General features: G+C 43.0%; 1 protein-coding gene across 1 annotated transcript; it reads right to left on the bottom strand.

Annotated features, from left to right (window-relative positions):
* Nucleotides 1–632: 632 nt before the first annotated feature.
* LOC116900932 (60S ribosomal protein L19-like) lies at nucleotides 633–6520 on the bottom strand. Its single transcript, XM_032902580.1, has 2 exons — nucleotides 6434–6520; nucleotides 633–950 (listed from the first exon to the last, which is right to left on the bottom strand). Exons 1-2 carry the CDS (start codon nucleotides 6518–6520, stop codon nucleotides 633–635), a joined length of 405 nt encoding a protein of 134 aa, XP_032758471.1.
* Nucleotides 6521–13221: the final 6701 nt, after the last annotated feature.

Below are 13221 nucleotides of genomic sequence, written 5' to 3'. Positions count from 1 at the left end.
CATTATATGTTTCTAAATATGGGCTGTTGCTTTTTTTTGGTAGAAAAATTAATGTGTTTCTCAAAGCTAAAAAGTTCTCTTTGTGATTTTCTTTCCTTAGTCTAAACAAATTCTGAGTCATTGTTTCCTCACTTGTTATTTTTTCTTTTCTACCCTATTACCTTCTTCTGAAAATATTATCGGGCATATATTAGGTTGCCTTTCCATCCTCAATGGACCAAATGATTTCACATTTTTCCGTCTCTACTTTTCTGTGACATCCACTCAGTGTGAAGATCTGTCTCTTGATCAATGAGTTCTCTCTCCACACATCAAAGTTACTGTGCAGTCCACTTCTGAAGTTTAGATTCAACCGTTTTAACTCAAAGACATTGCTCTGTTATTGCCAGAAGCTTTATTTGGCTTTTGTTTTTTTCTCTCAGGACTTCCCAGTCATTGTTTTATGTTGTTTCCCTTTCTTTGGTTTTCTAGACTTTCTTCTTCTTCTTCTTCTTCTTCTTCTTCTTCTTCTTCTTCTTCTTCTTCTTCTTCTTCTTCTTCTTTTTTTCTTTTTTTGAAAGGCTCGTTTTATTTTAATGACTGATCCACATGAGGCCACAGCCAGGTCACTATGTACCAACATGAGGGACGCTTTATTTCTTGGTCTCTTCCTCCTTGGACAGAGTCTGGATGATCTCTTCCTTCTTGGCCTGGAGGTGCTCCTCCAGGCAATTCCATGCTTCCTTGGTCTTAGACTTGCGAGCCTCAGCCTGGTCAGCCAGTAATTTCTTGAGGGCCTTGTCTGCCTTCAGTTTGTGGATGTGCTCCTTGAGAATCCGCTTGCTTTTGAACACATTCCCTTTGACCTTCAGGTACAGGCTGTGACACATATGGCAGTCAATCTTCTTAGATTCCCAGTTTCTCGTGAGAAGCCAGCGCAGAATCCTCATCCTTCTCATCCAGGTCACCTTCTAGACTTTGGCGCTCTATGTCATTCACAAGCGTGCACCAGACTGCTCCAGCGTCTGAGGCTCTGGGGTGGTCTAATCTTGCTGATTTTTAGAGTTGCCACATAAAACGCAGGACGCCAAGTCAACTTTAAATTTTAAGTCTTCAGTGAATCAATGTTTAATATACATATGTTGCATGCAATATTTAGGACATAGTACATTGAAAATTACGTATTATATTTCTGACATGCAAAGTTAGCGGAGCACTCCCCTTTGTTCTCCTAAATAACATATTCTGATGCTTAGAGGCTTTGCATTTTGTAATTTGGGGTCATAAACTCATGCTCAGGGAGATTTTTAATCTGTTACCCACTTCGTTCTCATTTCTTGGGTCAGAATCCCCAGAGTTGAAACCAGAATTTGGTCTTTTAAATATTTCGCCTGGTAGTTGAAGTCCTTAGCAGGTGAGAGAGTTCTAAAAAATAAACCAAGAGGCGTTACAGCAGGAGGGGAGTGGAAGAGGAGGCTGACATGGGGGTGAGGAGAGACTAAGTTTTCTGAGCCAGCGTCTGGGTAAGACAAGCTACAAGCAATCTCCTTTTGTAAGATGTTAGCTTTCTCCTTTGAGGGTCTCAGACAAGTCCCACTTTCCCTCTAGCTGGGGCACAGTAAATCTAATCTTCTTACTAAGATCAGACACACACACACACACACACACACACACACACACACACACACACACACGAGGCAGACCCATTTTCACTTCACATCTATCACTATGCCTTGGGTTCCCTTTTTGTATGAAGGCCCTAGGGATTTCCCTACATTTTTATGAGTTGAGCTCTGCATTTAAAAAGATGTTTGTTATATTTTATAAAACATTTATAGGTGTTTTACAGAGGGAAGGTTTTTAGGTCATGTCATTTGTCTTACTGCCAGAGACAAAGTCCACCTGAGCACCTTATAAACCGTGCTATCAAACGCTGCTTGCCATCGGCTGGTCCTTCCTTGAGGATTAGATGCCCTATTTGGTTATTCAGAGATTTCCCACCGAAGAGACATTAACTTTAATAGGATTTGACCTAAAGTAATCCATGAAACAAGTGACCTGGGAGTCAATAAAGATTCTGTTCTGTTTGCCACTAGCAAGCCTAAGATATAAACCAGGAAAATGAGTTAAAGGAAAAGAGAGAAAAGGTAAAAGTGGGACCAAGACAAAAAAAGAGTCCACATAGCAGGGCTGCCCAAGGTGCAGCCTTAGCCTCTGGTGCATAGAGCCCTGAGCTTGACCTTCGGCCAGCATCAGAGCATACCAAATAATGCCTCACTGCAGAGGGACGAGCTCTCACCTTGGCCAGTTATAGCTAGGATTAAAGGAAGGCCAAGCAACTCCAGGGAAAATGAGTTTTCATTTAAAGTCAGCTTCCTGCTTCTGCCACAGCTCCCAACGATGCAAAACCCAGCTACGGGCACTTGATCTTTGGCCTCATGACTTTGGAGACCACACTCTGGCAACCTTTCAAAGAAAACGAAGCCATCGAGATTGTATATTGAATCTCGACCTAGCATTTCCAGGGGCAGAACATTTGGGTTCATCATTTTGTGAGCCCCTCTCTGGTGACCTATTAGCAAAATCAAAAAAAAAGGCTAATGAAAGAGGAGATAAAGCATTTTTGACTTCACAAGGCAAAAAAAAAAAATGTTGCTGTGTGGCCCTCTCCTTCTCCATCTGTGAAATTGAGAGTCATCCAAAGTCTCTCTGTAATGTCATACTCAGTACCCAGCTCCACAGAAAGTTTGTGCCTTTTCTCACATATGACCCTGTACACATGACTCGTGCTGTAAAACGTTATTATAATGATTCTGACCCAGCAACTCAGGATTTGGTGCTCAATGTGAAATCCCTACTGGGTTCTTTCAAAGGATACTTATGGCCCAGGTGTGTTCTGCAAATACCAACACAGTTGTCTTGGCTGTGACACTATTGAAATTCCTCCAGTTCATTTAACAAATGCCTGTGGCCCCAAATCACCAAAGTGCCTTCTTTACTTTGCTAGCCACTGCCATCCCTTCCAGAGCAGTTCCCCCATACGGTCCAATGAAGGAACACATAACTGATTAACATTCTGAAGATTCTCTTGGATAGTGCCCCTACTCTAAAATAAAAAATAAGCCCTGGTTTCTCCTTTTATGATTTGACCAGCATTCCCTGTCTATAAGATGCAGTAGTCCAGATCTGTGGAGCAGCGATGCTGTCATCCTAAATCCTGTCCTTTCTGCTCTATCCAAAGTCTTCATTTATTGGGGCAAAACTACAGTGAGCATATCTGCCTATGCCCCAAGTATCTCCCATTCGCTCACCTTGGGCCAGACACTGTGTTAAGTGGTAGAGACAAGTAAGTCAACTAGAAAGACATGGTTTCTAATCTTCAGGAGTGTAGAATCTGGTAGAGGTGACAGACATTAAGCAAATCATTACTGTAATAAATGGAGTGACAGGAAAATACATTGCCCTGTAAGAGCACTAATAAGGGACAACCTCACATTGGAGGTTGAAGGATGTGGCATTTAAACAAAGACCAGAGCACTGAGCAAAAGTCGTCTGACTTGGAGGAGGAAAGTAAGAGGAGAGAGCTTTTCGATCAGAAATAACTTGTCTGAGAGCCTGGGAGAAAGCACCTACTGCTAAGACACAAAAGAAGGCCAAAGTGGGGACCAGAAAGGGAACTGTAGAACTTGAGGCTGTAAAGAAAACAGGCATCCCTTGAGTGACAGGCACAGAGGGCAGGATATGATGACATCATGATCCTTGTCTGTTCAGGATACCCTGGAGCATAGTGATAAAAGGCTGAGTTCTAGAGAAAAGTTCTTTGTTACCAAGGCCCCCCTTCCATTTTCTAGACCTATGACTAGCTAAATCCCTCCTGCTGTGTTCTCTGGTCCTCAGCATCTTTGTCTGGAAATAGGAATAGCAATAAAACTACTTTAATAAGTTGTGATGGTTGATCATAATTGTTAAATTGACAGAAAAATATTCATGGAAACAAACCCCTGTTTATGTCTATGAGGGTGTTTCTAGAAAGGTTTAACAAGGCAGAGAAGTCCCACCCTGAATGTGGACGACTCTACTCCATGGGGCTGGAGCCCTGTGCTGAACAAGGAGTAAGTGAGCTGAGTAGTTCTCTCTCTCTCTCTCTCTCTCTCTCTCTCTCCTGATAGGCTGATGCAATGGGATCAGCTTCTCTTACTCCTTCTGCTAGAATTTCCTACATGATGGTCTGTACCCTCAGATTAGAGCCAAAATGAACCCTTCCGTCCATAAGTTGCTTTTGTTCTGTATTTGATCCAAGCATCATACAAGCCAACACATGCAAAGCACTTAGGACAATGCCTAACTCATAGGAAGAGGTTGAGGAACACTGGAAATGGACTTTAGAATACAACACAGGAGGCTAAGCTAAGTACAGGAAGATTCATAGGTAGTTGCATAACAAAATATTCTTTGTAATAATAATCTTATTTCAATGCATCAGCCTTGTGCTACTGTGCCCTGTGCATTGCTGCTCATGAGATGCTTACCATGCTGTCCTCTTCCCTTCTGTCACCAACATCAGACATATGTGTGTCTCTCAGTCGGGAGAGGGTGTTACTACTTACTCTTCCCCGTATTATTTTCTTGGTAGATTTCTACCCAAAACAGTAAAGCCATTGAGGGTTTCTGCAGCCACCACATGGTGTCCAAGAAATGAAGCCATCATCTATAGCACTGCTACGAGCAAGATAAAACAAAACAAAGAAGAATGAATGAGAGAGAATAAAACCTCCAGGACCGATCACAGTGAGGAGTGCAAGGGGAAAGCAACTCAGAGGAGCAAGGCTCTGGGAGGTCCAGCCGTGCTCCACTCTCTGCTCTCGGGAAATTTACAAAAGACCCTCCCCAGAGTTTAGTTGATGCCTGCAGAAATGCACTGGGGCCTGCGAGGAAACAAATTGTCCTAGGACGCCATCCCAAGATTATAGATCCCTGGAGATTCTGAGGCATTGTCATCAAAGCCATCAGTGCATTAATCACCCTGGGCAGGAACTAGAGAAATTGGAGTTGAAAGGGCCGATTAAGTTCTTAAGGCTTTCCCTAGGGAAAGCCTCGTGGAGATGGCTCTGCAAAGGGCACATCATGAATTCAGGAAACCAAGAGCATCCACCTTATAAGCTTAGCATCTTCCCTGGATGTCATTCTTTCCTGCAGTCTGGTAGCTGTGAAGCTTTTCATGTAACGCTTGCCTTCTCTGAAAGACTATGCATGGAAGGCTTAGTTAGTGACTCTTTAAAGAGAGGACTCACCAGACATTTTCCACCAAGTGAACTAAGAAGCTAGAAGTGGACATTTGGCACAGTTGTGGCCACCGATGTGCATTTCTTCCAGATATGCAGATTGCCTGGGAGTATGCCATTGAGACTCTGCCGAATCGAGTTGCTCTGAGAAGTATACAGATTAAATTACATCAGTCACACTGCCTCTTTCTAAGACTCTGTGTCTGAGCTATGAGACAGTGCCAGGGCAAGAGGGTCCCTACTATTAGAAGTTTGTGTGGCTGCCAGGGCCTGTCTGTTTCAAGCCACTTGCCACAAACTTTTCTCTAAGCGTGTGATTGTTCCATTTCCTGTGATTAAATTTCCATCCTCCCTCATGTTTGCCAGGGCCTGATTTTGTTGCTAAAGTTATCTGGTTCAGCAGGTAAAGAAACCTGCCACCAAGACTGATGGTCCGAATCCAATTTCCAGTGGTCACAGAGTGAAAGAAGAGAACTGACTCCCTCAAGTTGTCCTCCGACCTCCACAGAGCACATGCGCACACCCAGTAGGTAAATGTATTTTTTAAACAGAGGGAAGTTTACTATAATGAGTCAAACTTGTGACCCAACTTGTAATTCTGAAGGCAGAAGCAGGAGGATTGTCATAGCTTGAGACCAGCCTGGGCTACATAAGAAGACCTTGGATATGATGGTGGTGGTGGTGGTGGTGGTGGTGATGAAGAAGAGAGGAGAGGGAGAGAGAGAGAGAGAGAGAGAGAGAGAGAGAGAGAGAGAGAGAGAGAGAGAGAGAGGGGGAGAGAGGAGAGGGGGAGAGAGAGAGAGAGAGAGAGAGAGAGAGAGAGAGAGAGCACAATCATGGGTAGAAAGGATAAAGTAATACTTGTACACATCTGAAATTCCAGTACTCAGGAATCTGAGACAGGAGGATTATTATGAGTTCAAAGCTAGTCTGAGCTACCTATTGAGAACCTATTGAATGAATGAATGGATGGATGAATGCTTTAATATTAGTATGTATTTTATCTAATATGTTAGTTCTTTGTCATTGTAGTTACAGATCCAAGAAAGGAAAATCTCTCCCTACCCATGTGCTTAATGGTTTGTTGGGCTTTGACCTGTCCAGAGGCCCACTCACCTCTTGGAGGGAGCTATGGAAAAGCAAGTATGGTGACTTAGTGGACTCTCTCATACCCAGCAGTGTGGTGGTGAATGTTCAGTAACTGGCATTGCATAGAGCAAGGTGAGAGCACTTGACTGGTACCGTTTGCCAGTGTCCATGGTGCAAGCACTCCCATGTGTGTAACAGCATTGTGAGGTCTCCTGAATGCAGACCTGGGGACACATACACAACCAGTTCTGAGCTGAGCCATTGTGCCCCGGCTGGAATCCAGCACTACCTCTCTACATCTACCTACAGCAGGTGTACAGGCAAGATGGAGTAGTAAAAATGTCTGACCTTGCTTCCACAGTGTGCACCCTGCCAAGTACCACGCCAGGAAGACCTGTGTGGCAGATAGAAGTTTTTCCCCAATTTTATAGTTTAAGAAACAGAAACAGGAAGAAAATAAGAAGCTGTTCAAAGATTAAGGCACAGAGGTTGATGTGCTGTAATTCGAACCCTGGTAATTGAGTCCGGAGGTGACTCACTTGATCATGCCACTCGACTGACACTCAGAATCAGACTAGGAAAGGCTTCTGGCTTCCAGAATGTGGGAGGTGGCATCAGACTCAAATGCCTTGACAGAAATGATGCTGCCAGTTGTTCTCAGGGAAATCCAACACAGATGTACTCTAATTGAGTATAAATTCTATATTCTGTACATACCCTCTGAATATATACGTATATATGACACCTAATATTTAAAAAAATGAAAGTAGCATAAAACTAATATTTAATAATTACAGAGTATGTACTGTGTGTACAATATTTAAATATAGTGGGGGGTCTCACTGCAGATCCAAATGACTTCCTGCCCCCAAACTGCTGATCCTCCTGCCTCAGACTCCAAGGGTTGATTACAAGTGTATTTCACAAAACCCAGCTGAATAAAATTCCATTGTGTATATGGCCAGAATTTCTGTATCTACTCATCTATTGATGGCTCCATATCTTGGCTATTTTGAAAAAATATGTGCATCACTGTGGTATACAAATCTAAATAAGGGCATAGGAAAAACCGGTCACAACAAGATTAAATCATTTGCTCCCCTATACCATACTTTACTGGTATAGAGATAACCCCAGCCCATTTGCTGCCAAACCGTGTGATCTCTACATCACCCTCAGTGACATCTACCTTTAAATAGACCTCCCAATACCACAGCCAAAAGTGATTTTCCTAGAAAGCCAGAGCATCTTGAAGATGATTTTGCCGAGTGACCACTGAACCGCTGTTACTGCACCAGTCAGAAGACCCTTTGCTAACTTTCTACCATTGTCTTGCGGTCCCCTAAGTTAGCACTTTTCTCTAAACAGCTCGTCTCTCTTAAGATCAGCAACAGGTTCAAAAGGACATCAGAAGAATGAATTCAGTCTCTGAAGAGTGTTCTTTCTGATCTTCTGCAACGTCCCTCTGAAGACCAGGCTGGACAGGAAGCTCGATCAGCAGTGTACAGGCGTCTCCTTGTCTGTAAGGCAAAAGCCAACTTTTGCTGGCACATACAACACAGGTGACCCAACTTGACTGCCTTGACAGGTGTGATATGGATGAGGCGTTCTTGTTATTGGTGATAATGAGACTTTTCAGTGTCTGTCAGTTACGGAACAATTGATGTCATCAAGTGACTGGCAGCTTCCTGGCTACGTTTCTGTTCAGAGGCAAGGCTGTTGAAGCATCAAACACTTTGAAGGAGTCACTGATGCTGGATCCAGAAGGGTTAACAAACTCCGACGTGACTGCCTTAGCTCTTCCAGCGGAGAAAGGAGGGGGTGGGCTGGGGGCGGGATAAGTGTCACAGTCAGACACATATCTATAGCAAAATAGTTTTAAACCATATTGCTGCCTGCTCTGGGATTATTTTCTCCTGCTCTGGCAATCTGTCACCTGTAACTGGGAGGAAAAGAGAGGTAGGCGTCAGAGAGCCCAAATGAGTGAGTAACACACTCTTGGTTTTATGGTGCTGCCTTCTAGGTCCTTGACCTAAATTAGCAGTCTAGCAAGAATGCCCGAGAATCCCCACAGGGTGCATTTCGATATCGTTTCTAGTCCAAACAGCATATACAAAAGGAACCTGGACTCATAAGAATTAAACAAAATGTCAACACATAGAATTGCTGTTTAATCAGCAATCTCACGTCTAGATAAATGGATTGCACGAGCCAGGACTTGAGCAGATGTTTGTACATGAGTCCTACAGCGGCATCATTCATAACTGCCAATGGGTGGAAGTATCCAAAATGCCCACAGTGATGAAGGAAGAGCAAGATGTAACATGTCCACACCACACAGAACACCACTCCACCTAAGGACAGGATGACTTATGCTTGTGCAGCCTGTGGTGCATGCTACAGCTTGTGCAAGCAGTGGAGACACTGTGCTAAGCGAAATAACCCAAGCTCAAAATGGCAGATAAAAGCAAGGTTGAGTTGCACACTACTATGATCCTAGAACTTGAGTAGTGGAGCAAAATAGAGAGTCCATGACTAGCCTGGGCTACCTAATGAGTTTCAGGCCAGCCAGGGCTACAAAGTGGTAAGCTGTCCCGAAAGAACAGAAAACAAAAACACAAATCTAGATTGAGACTCCTTTATGTGATATTTTATAACGAGCATGTTTTATTTTTAAATTGAGGAAAATACTTTAGGTGGATAGATAGATAAATGATTGATAGATTGATGATAGATAGATAAATGGATATTGAGGATGAAATTTACAATATAAAACTGTAATTCTCTTCTGTTTCCTATATATCTAAATACATGGTATAGAGATAGCTTTATACAATTATTTTCATAATTTTGAACATAAAATGAAGTTTCTTGGTGTAAATTTTTCCATTTGTGCCATCGCATTGGTACTCAGAAAGCTTCGGCCTCTAAAACATTTCAGGTAACAGATTTTTTGGATTGAAGATGTTCAGCCCATATTCCATCCTCCCACTTATAGGAGATAAGTAGATTAGTCAGGCTGACAGAGACAAAAGTATAAAGATGGTGGCCAGGGTATGAAGAGATATCACTTGATGGGCACAGGGTTGATAAAGTGTTGAACACAGCTGCTGCTGCTGCTGCTGCTGATGATGATGATATATCAATGTGTGTGACATAAGGCCATGGTGCTCAATAAGGTTCCCAACTGTATATTTTACAATATTAAAAAAAAAGACCTAGAGGGCTCAGTGGTTAAGAGGACTAGCGACTTGTTTGGAGGACCCGGGTTCCCAGCACCAACATGGCAGCTTACAGCTGTCTGTAATTCCTGTTCTAGGGATGGGAGGCCCTCACACAGATGAACATTCAGTCAAATTACAGTGTTCAGAAGATAAAAACAAAAGCAAAAGCAAAAGCAAAACAAAACAAAAGAGCTACCATGGCGTCTACAGCTGAGTCCCTCCAGGGAGTAAGCCAGCATGGGTAACATCATCTATTATGTGTCTGATTGATCTTAGCTAACCGTGCACACTTGACTCTCCTTGTTCTTCAAGGAAATATCATCAGCTTGCTTTGACAGAAAAGGAAATTCTACTTCAGAGAGGTAGAGTAAATTGGCTGGATTCCATTGCAGTGGAAGGGAAGATCTAAACCCTGGTCTGTCATCAAATGCAGTGTGATTTACATGCTCCCGAAAGCTGAGCATGCATTACCTTCTCTGGGTGTTTATACAACAGTCAGATGAAGCCTTGCTGACCTCCTTCCCAAAATCAGAAATATGTTAGACGCTATCACAGAAATAAAATATGCAGTCTTCCCTGATGAAAGCGGTAAGAAGAGACCTGGAGAACGGCACTGATCAGGAGATGACAATTAGGATCGGTGTGGAAGTTCTTTCTGCCGAACTGGAATCCCAGTCTCTCAGGCAGTCCGTTGTAATCCGGAGAAGCATGCCTTCACTAAAAACCACCAGCCATTGATTCGCTTCTTAAAGTCAGTTAGAATAGGTGACTTGTCCCAGCCAGGTGTCTCTGTTGGCTAGTGAGGGACAATGCTGGTTCATTAGCACTATCTTCTGTTCCTAGATCTAGTGTTTTCCCAGGTGGCCGTGCAGCCTTAATATTGCACTGTGCCTCAGACAGCGGCTCAGCAGACCGTGTGATGTCATGCGCTCAGGAGTCTTGCCTCATGGGCACAAATCTGGTTCTACTACTCACTGGTTATATGACCTTGAGCAAGTGACTCCACTTTTGTGTTCCTTCCATTTTGCTTGGGTGCTACCGAGACAACAATAGAACAGAACTTTCAGGTGGTTGTGAAATCTGACTTCAGTGATGAATAAAAACACTACTCAGAGAGGCACCCATTGTAAAAGAAACTTGGGCATGGATTAATCACAATTATTAATTTTCCTGCATCTAATGATGCTTCTCATCCCTCAAACTCCAAAGGTATGGGGAAACAGTCTGAGTCCCCTTCTTTTCTGAAGTCTCCCCACTGCTGCTTCAGGCAGGGAATGGGAGATGAAGAAAGGTGGCTTTGAACCGAGTGTAAGCATCTCACATTCTCCTCTGGTACCAATTACTATGATAAATTGAAGGTGACAAGTTATTTTATGACATAAATGCAAATCAGCATTCACTTGACTGTTATTTTCCAATGCCCTGGCACTTTAATGGTCCCCATAAGTTTGCTTCACTTGCAGCAAGTCTCGGTATGTTCTCAGTCAGCCGGAGAATTTATCTTTAGGTGGGGAGCGCAATGAACTGAGCCCACCGGCTGACTTAGAAAAATGATCACATTCCCATCCACAAATTATTCACAAAGCTAGTTAGCATCTGAGCCTTTGTTGGGGAAAATAACACAATAAATAGAGATGTGTCAAAGGGTCTTGTTTCCACCTGCCAGACTCAACTCGAAATACCTGGCATTCACACATTTGTGGCCTGTGCTTCCTTCTGTGTGCTTCTCAGACAAATAAAAGGTTGTCCTTAAATGTAGAAGTGCAAGTGACAAGGACTTGAGACCTTTTCCTCTCCAACCAAAAGCTGCCAAGAAAAGAGTGTTGCTTCCTGTCTGTAGTGTCCGTAAAGCTGCTTGCAACATGCTGCTTGCTTCAACATGAAAGGAGACAAAAAGGAAAGACCACGGTTTGTTTACTTCTCACCGTTGGAGCTGATTTCTCATTCTGGCAGTTCTGCTGGCCTATCATCCCTTCTCTTTCTTTGATGCTGATGGGTAGAGAAAACAAAACTAACACAGGCATGTACACACACACACACACACACACACACACACACACACACACACCAAACAAAACCAAAGGGAGAGACAGCAATCGTCACTATAAACGGACTCACCTGCCATTCTTCAACACAGGACTATTAACAGACAGTGGAAGCTGTGAAATACACTGTCTAATTAATTTAAAAAACAGCTTCAGAGCGACAACCCCTAATTGTTAAAAAGCACTTTTATTAGGGCATAAAGATAATCATAGAATTAAGTCATTAAGTCATTAGGAATCATAACAGGAAAATGGGTGCCCAAATGGAATGTGATCCCCAGCGTCACCTTCCCTGCTGCCGAGACACTAGGCAGCATTCAGGTCACTTATTAACCAGATATTTAGAGAAGGCCAGCTCCTGTGAGACACCAAAAAGAAAGTCTGCAAACAGGTGGCTGGTTTTAAGAATTTTTTTGCTTTATTCCTACAATTGTTGCTTGCCTGAGAGTGTGTGTGTATGTGTGTGTGTATGTGTGTGTGTGTGTGTGCATGTGTGAGTGTGTGTGAATGTGTGTGTGAGTGTGAGAGTGGTGCGTGTGAGTGTGTGAGTGTGAGTGTGAGAGTGGTGTGTGTGAGTGTGTGTGAGTGTGAGTGTATGAGTGGTGTGTGTGTGAGAGAGTGTGTGTGTGTGGTGTATGTAAGTGTGTATTTGTGTGTGAGTTTGTGTTATACGTGTGTGTGAGTGAGAGAGAAAGTGTGTGTGGTGTATGAGAGTGTGTGTATTTGTGTGTGTGGTGTGTATGTGAGGTGTGTGTGAATGTATGTGTGTGCATGTGTGAGTATGAGTGTGTGTGTGAGTATGAGTGTGTGTAAATGTGTGTGTGAGTGTGTGTGCATGTATGTGAGTGTGTACAGCTTTGCATTTCGAGATGAAGTCAACAAACAAGGGCAGAGCAGGCTAAGGGAAGTGAAGTGGGAACAATTTTATGCACACCACAGAACAAGATTTTCTAGCAACACCTTCCCTTAAGTGCATTGTATTAAACATTCCGTCTGACAAGGTGCCACTTGGAAACACAGTCTCTCGCCTCCTCCACTCTTCACCTCAACATCTGAAACATCAAATGCTTAATTTCCATTGTTTGAAATGAAATGGTATGTGAAATATGTGTTGCCATTGATGCAAAAATCAGCAGCACACATAAAGACAGCTGAAGCCAAGAACTTTGGATGTGCCTTGGTAGCCACACAGGTAAAACAGGAAAAAGTTTTCCCCACAGAGAGGCTTCCAACAGAAATTTCTTCCATTGCCACTGAACAGTACTGCATTTTCCACCTCCAAACTCTTTCTTATGCCCTGAGACCATGAGCTTGCTCCACTATCTCATTACTGTAAAACAGTCATTTTCTTCTCTATGGACTATGTCCTGGGTTTAAATCTACATCTGGAAGCTCCTCTGAAAAATTATGCTATTGTGATCACTGATAGACAAAAGCCAGGAAGCTCACTTTCATGCTCAACACTTAAAGCATCTCTAAAGCCAGCTACATATTCAGTTCCACTACTAGAACTGCAGCCAACAGAAACATGTCACAATGTAGCATTTATAATAGTCCTACACCAAAAGTGCCCCCAAATTACCCAACACCACAATAGAATGT

Source organism: Rattus rattus, chromosome 5 (assembly GCF_011064425.1).
Source record: "Rattus rattus isolate New Zealand chromosome 5, Rrattus_CSIRO_v1, whole genome shotgun sequence".
Taxonomy (NCBI): Eukaryota; Metazoa; Chordata; class Mammalia; order Rodentia; family Muridae; genus Rattus; species Rattus rattus.
This window is presented reverse-complemented; position numbering and strand designations above follow the sequence as displayed.

Excerpts from the sequence above, each read along its gene's own strand:
- LOC116900932 (XM_032902580.1), bottom strand. The coding sequence starts at position 6,520 with ATGGACACTGGCAAACGGTACCAGTCAAGTGCTCTCACCTTGCTCTAT. Across the intron at positions 951-6,433 it reads ATTCACCACCACACTGCTGG|AAGGTGACCTGGATGAGAAG; the intron begins GTATGAGAGAGT and ends GCCAAAGTCTAG.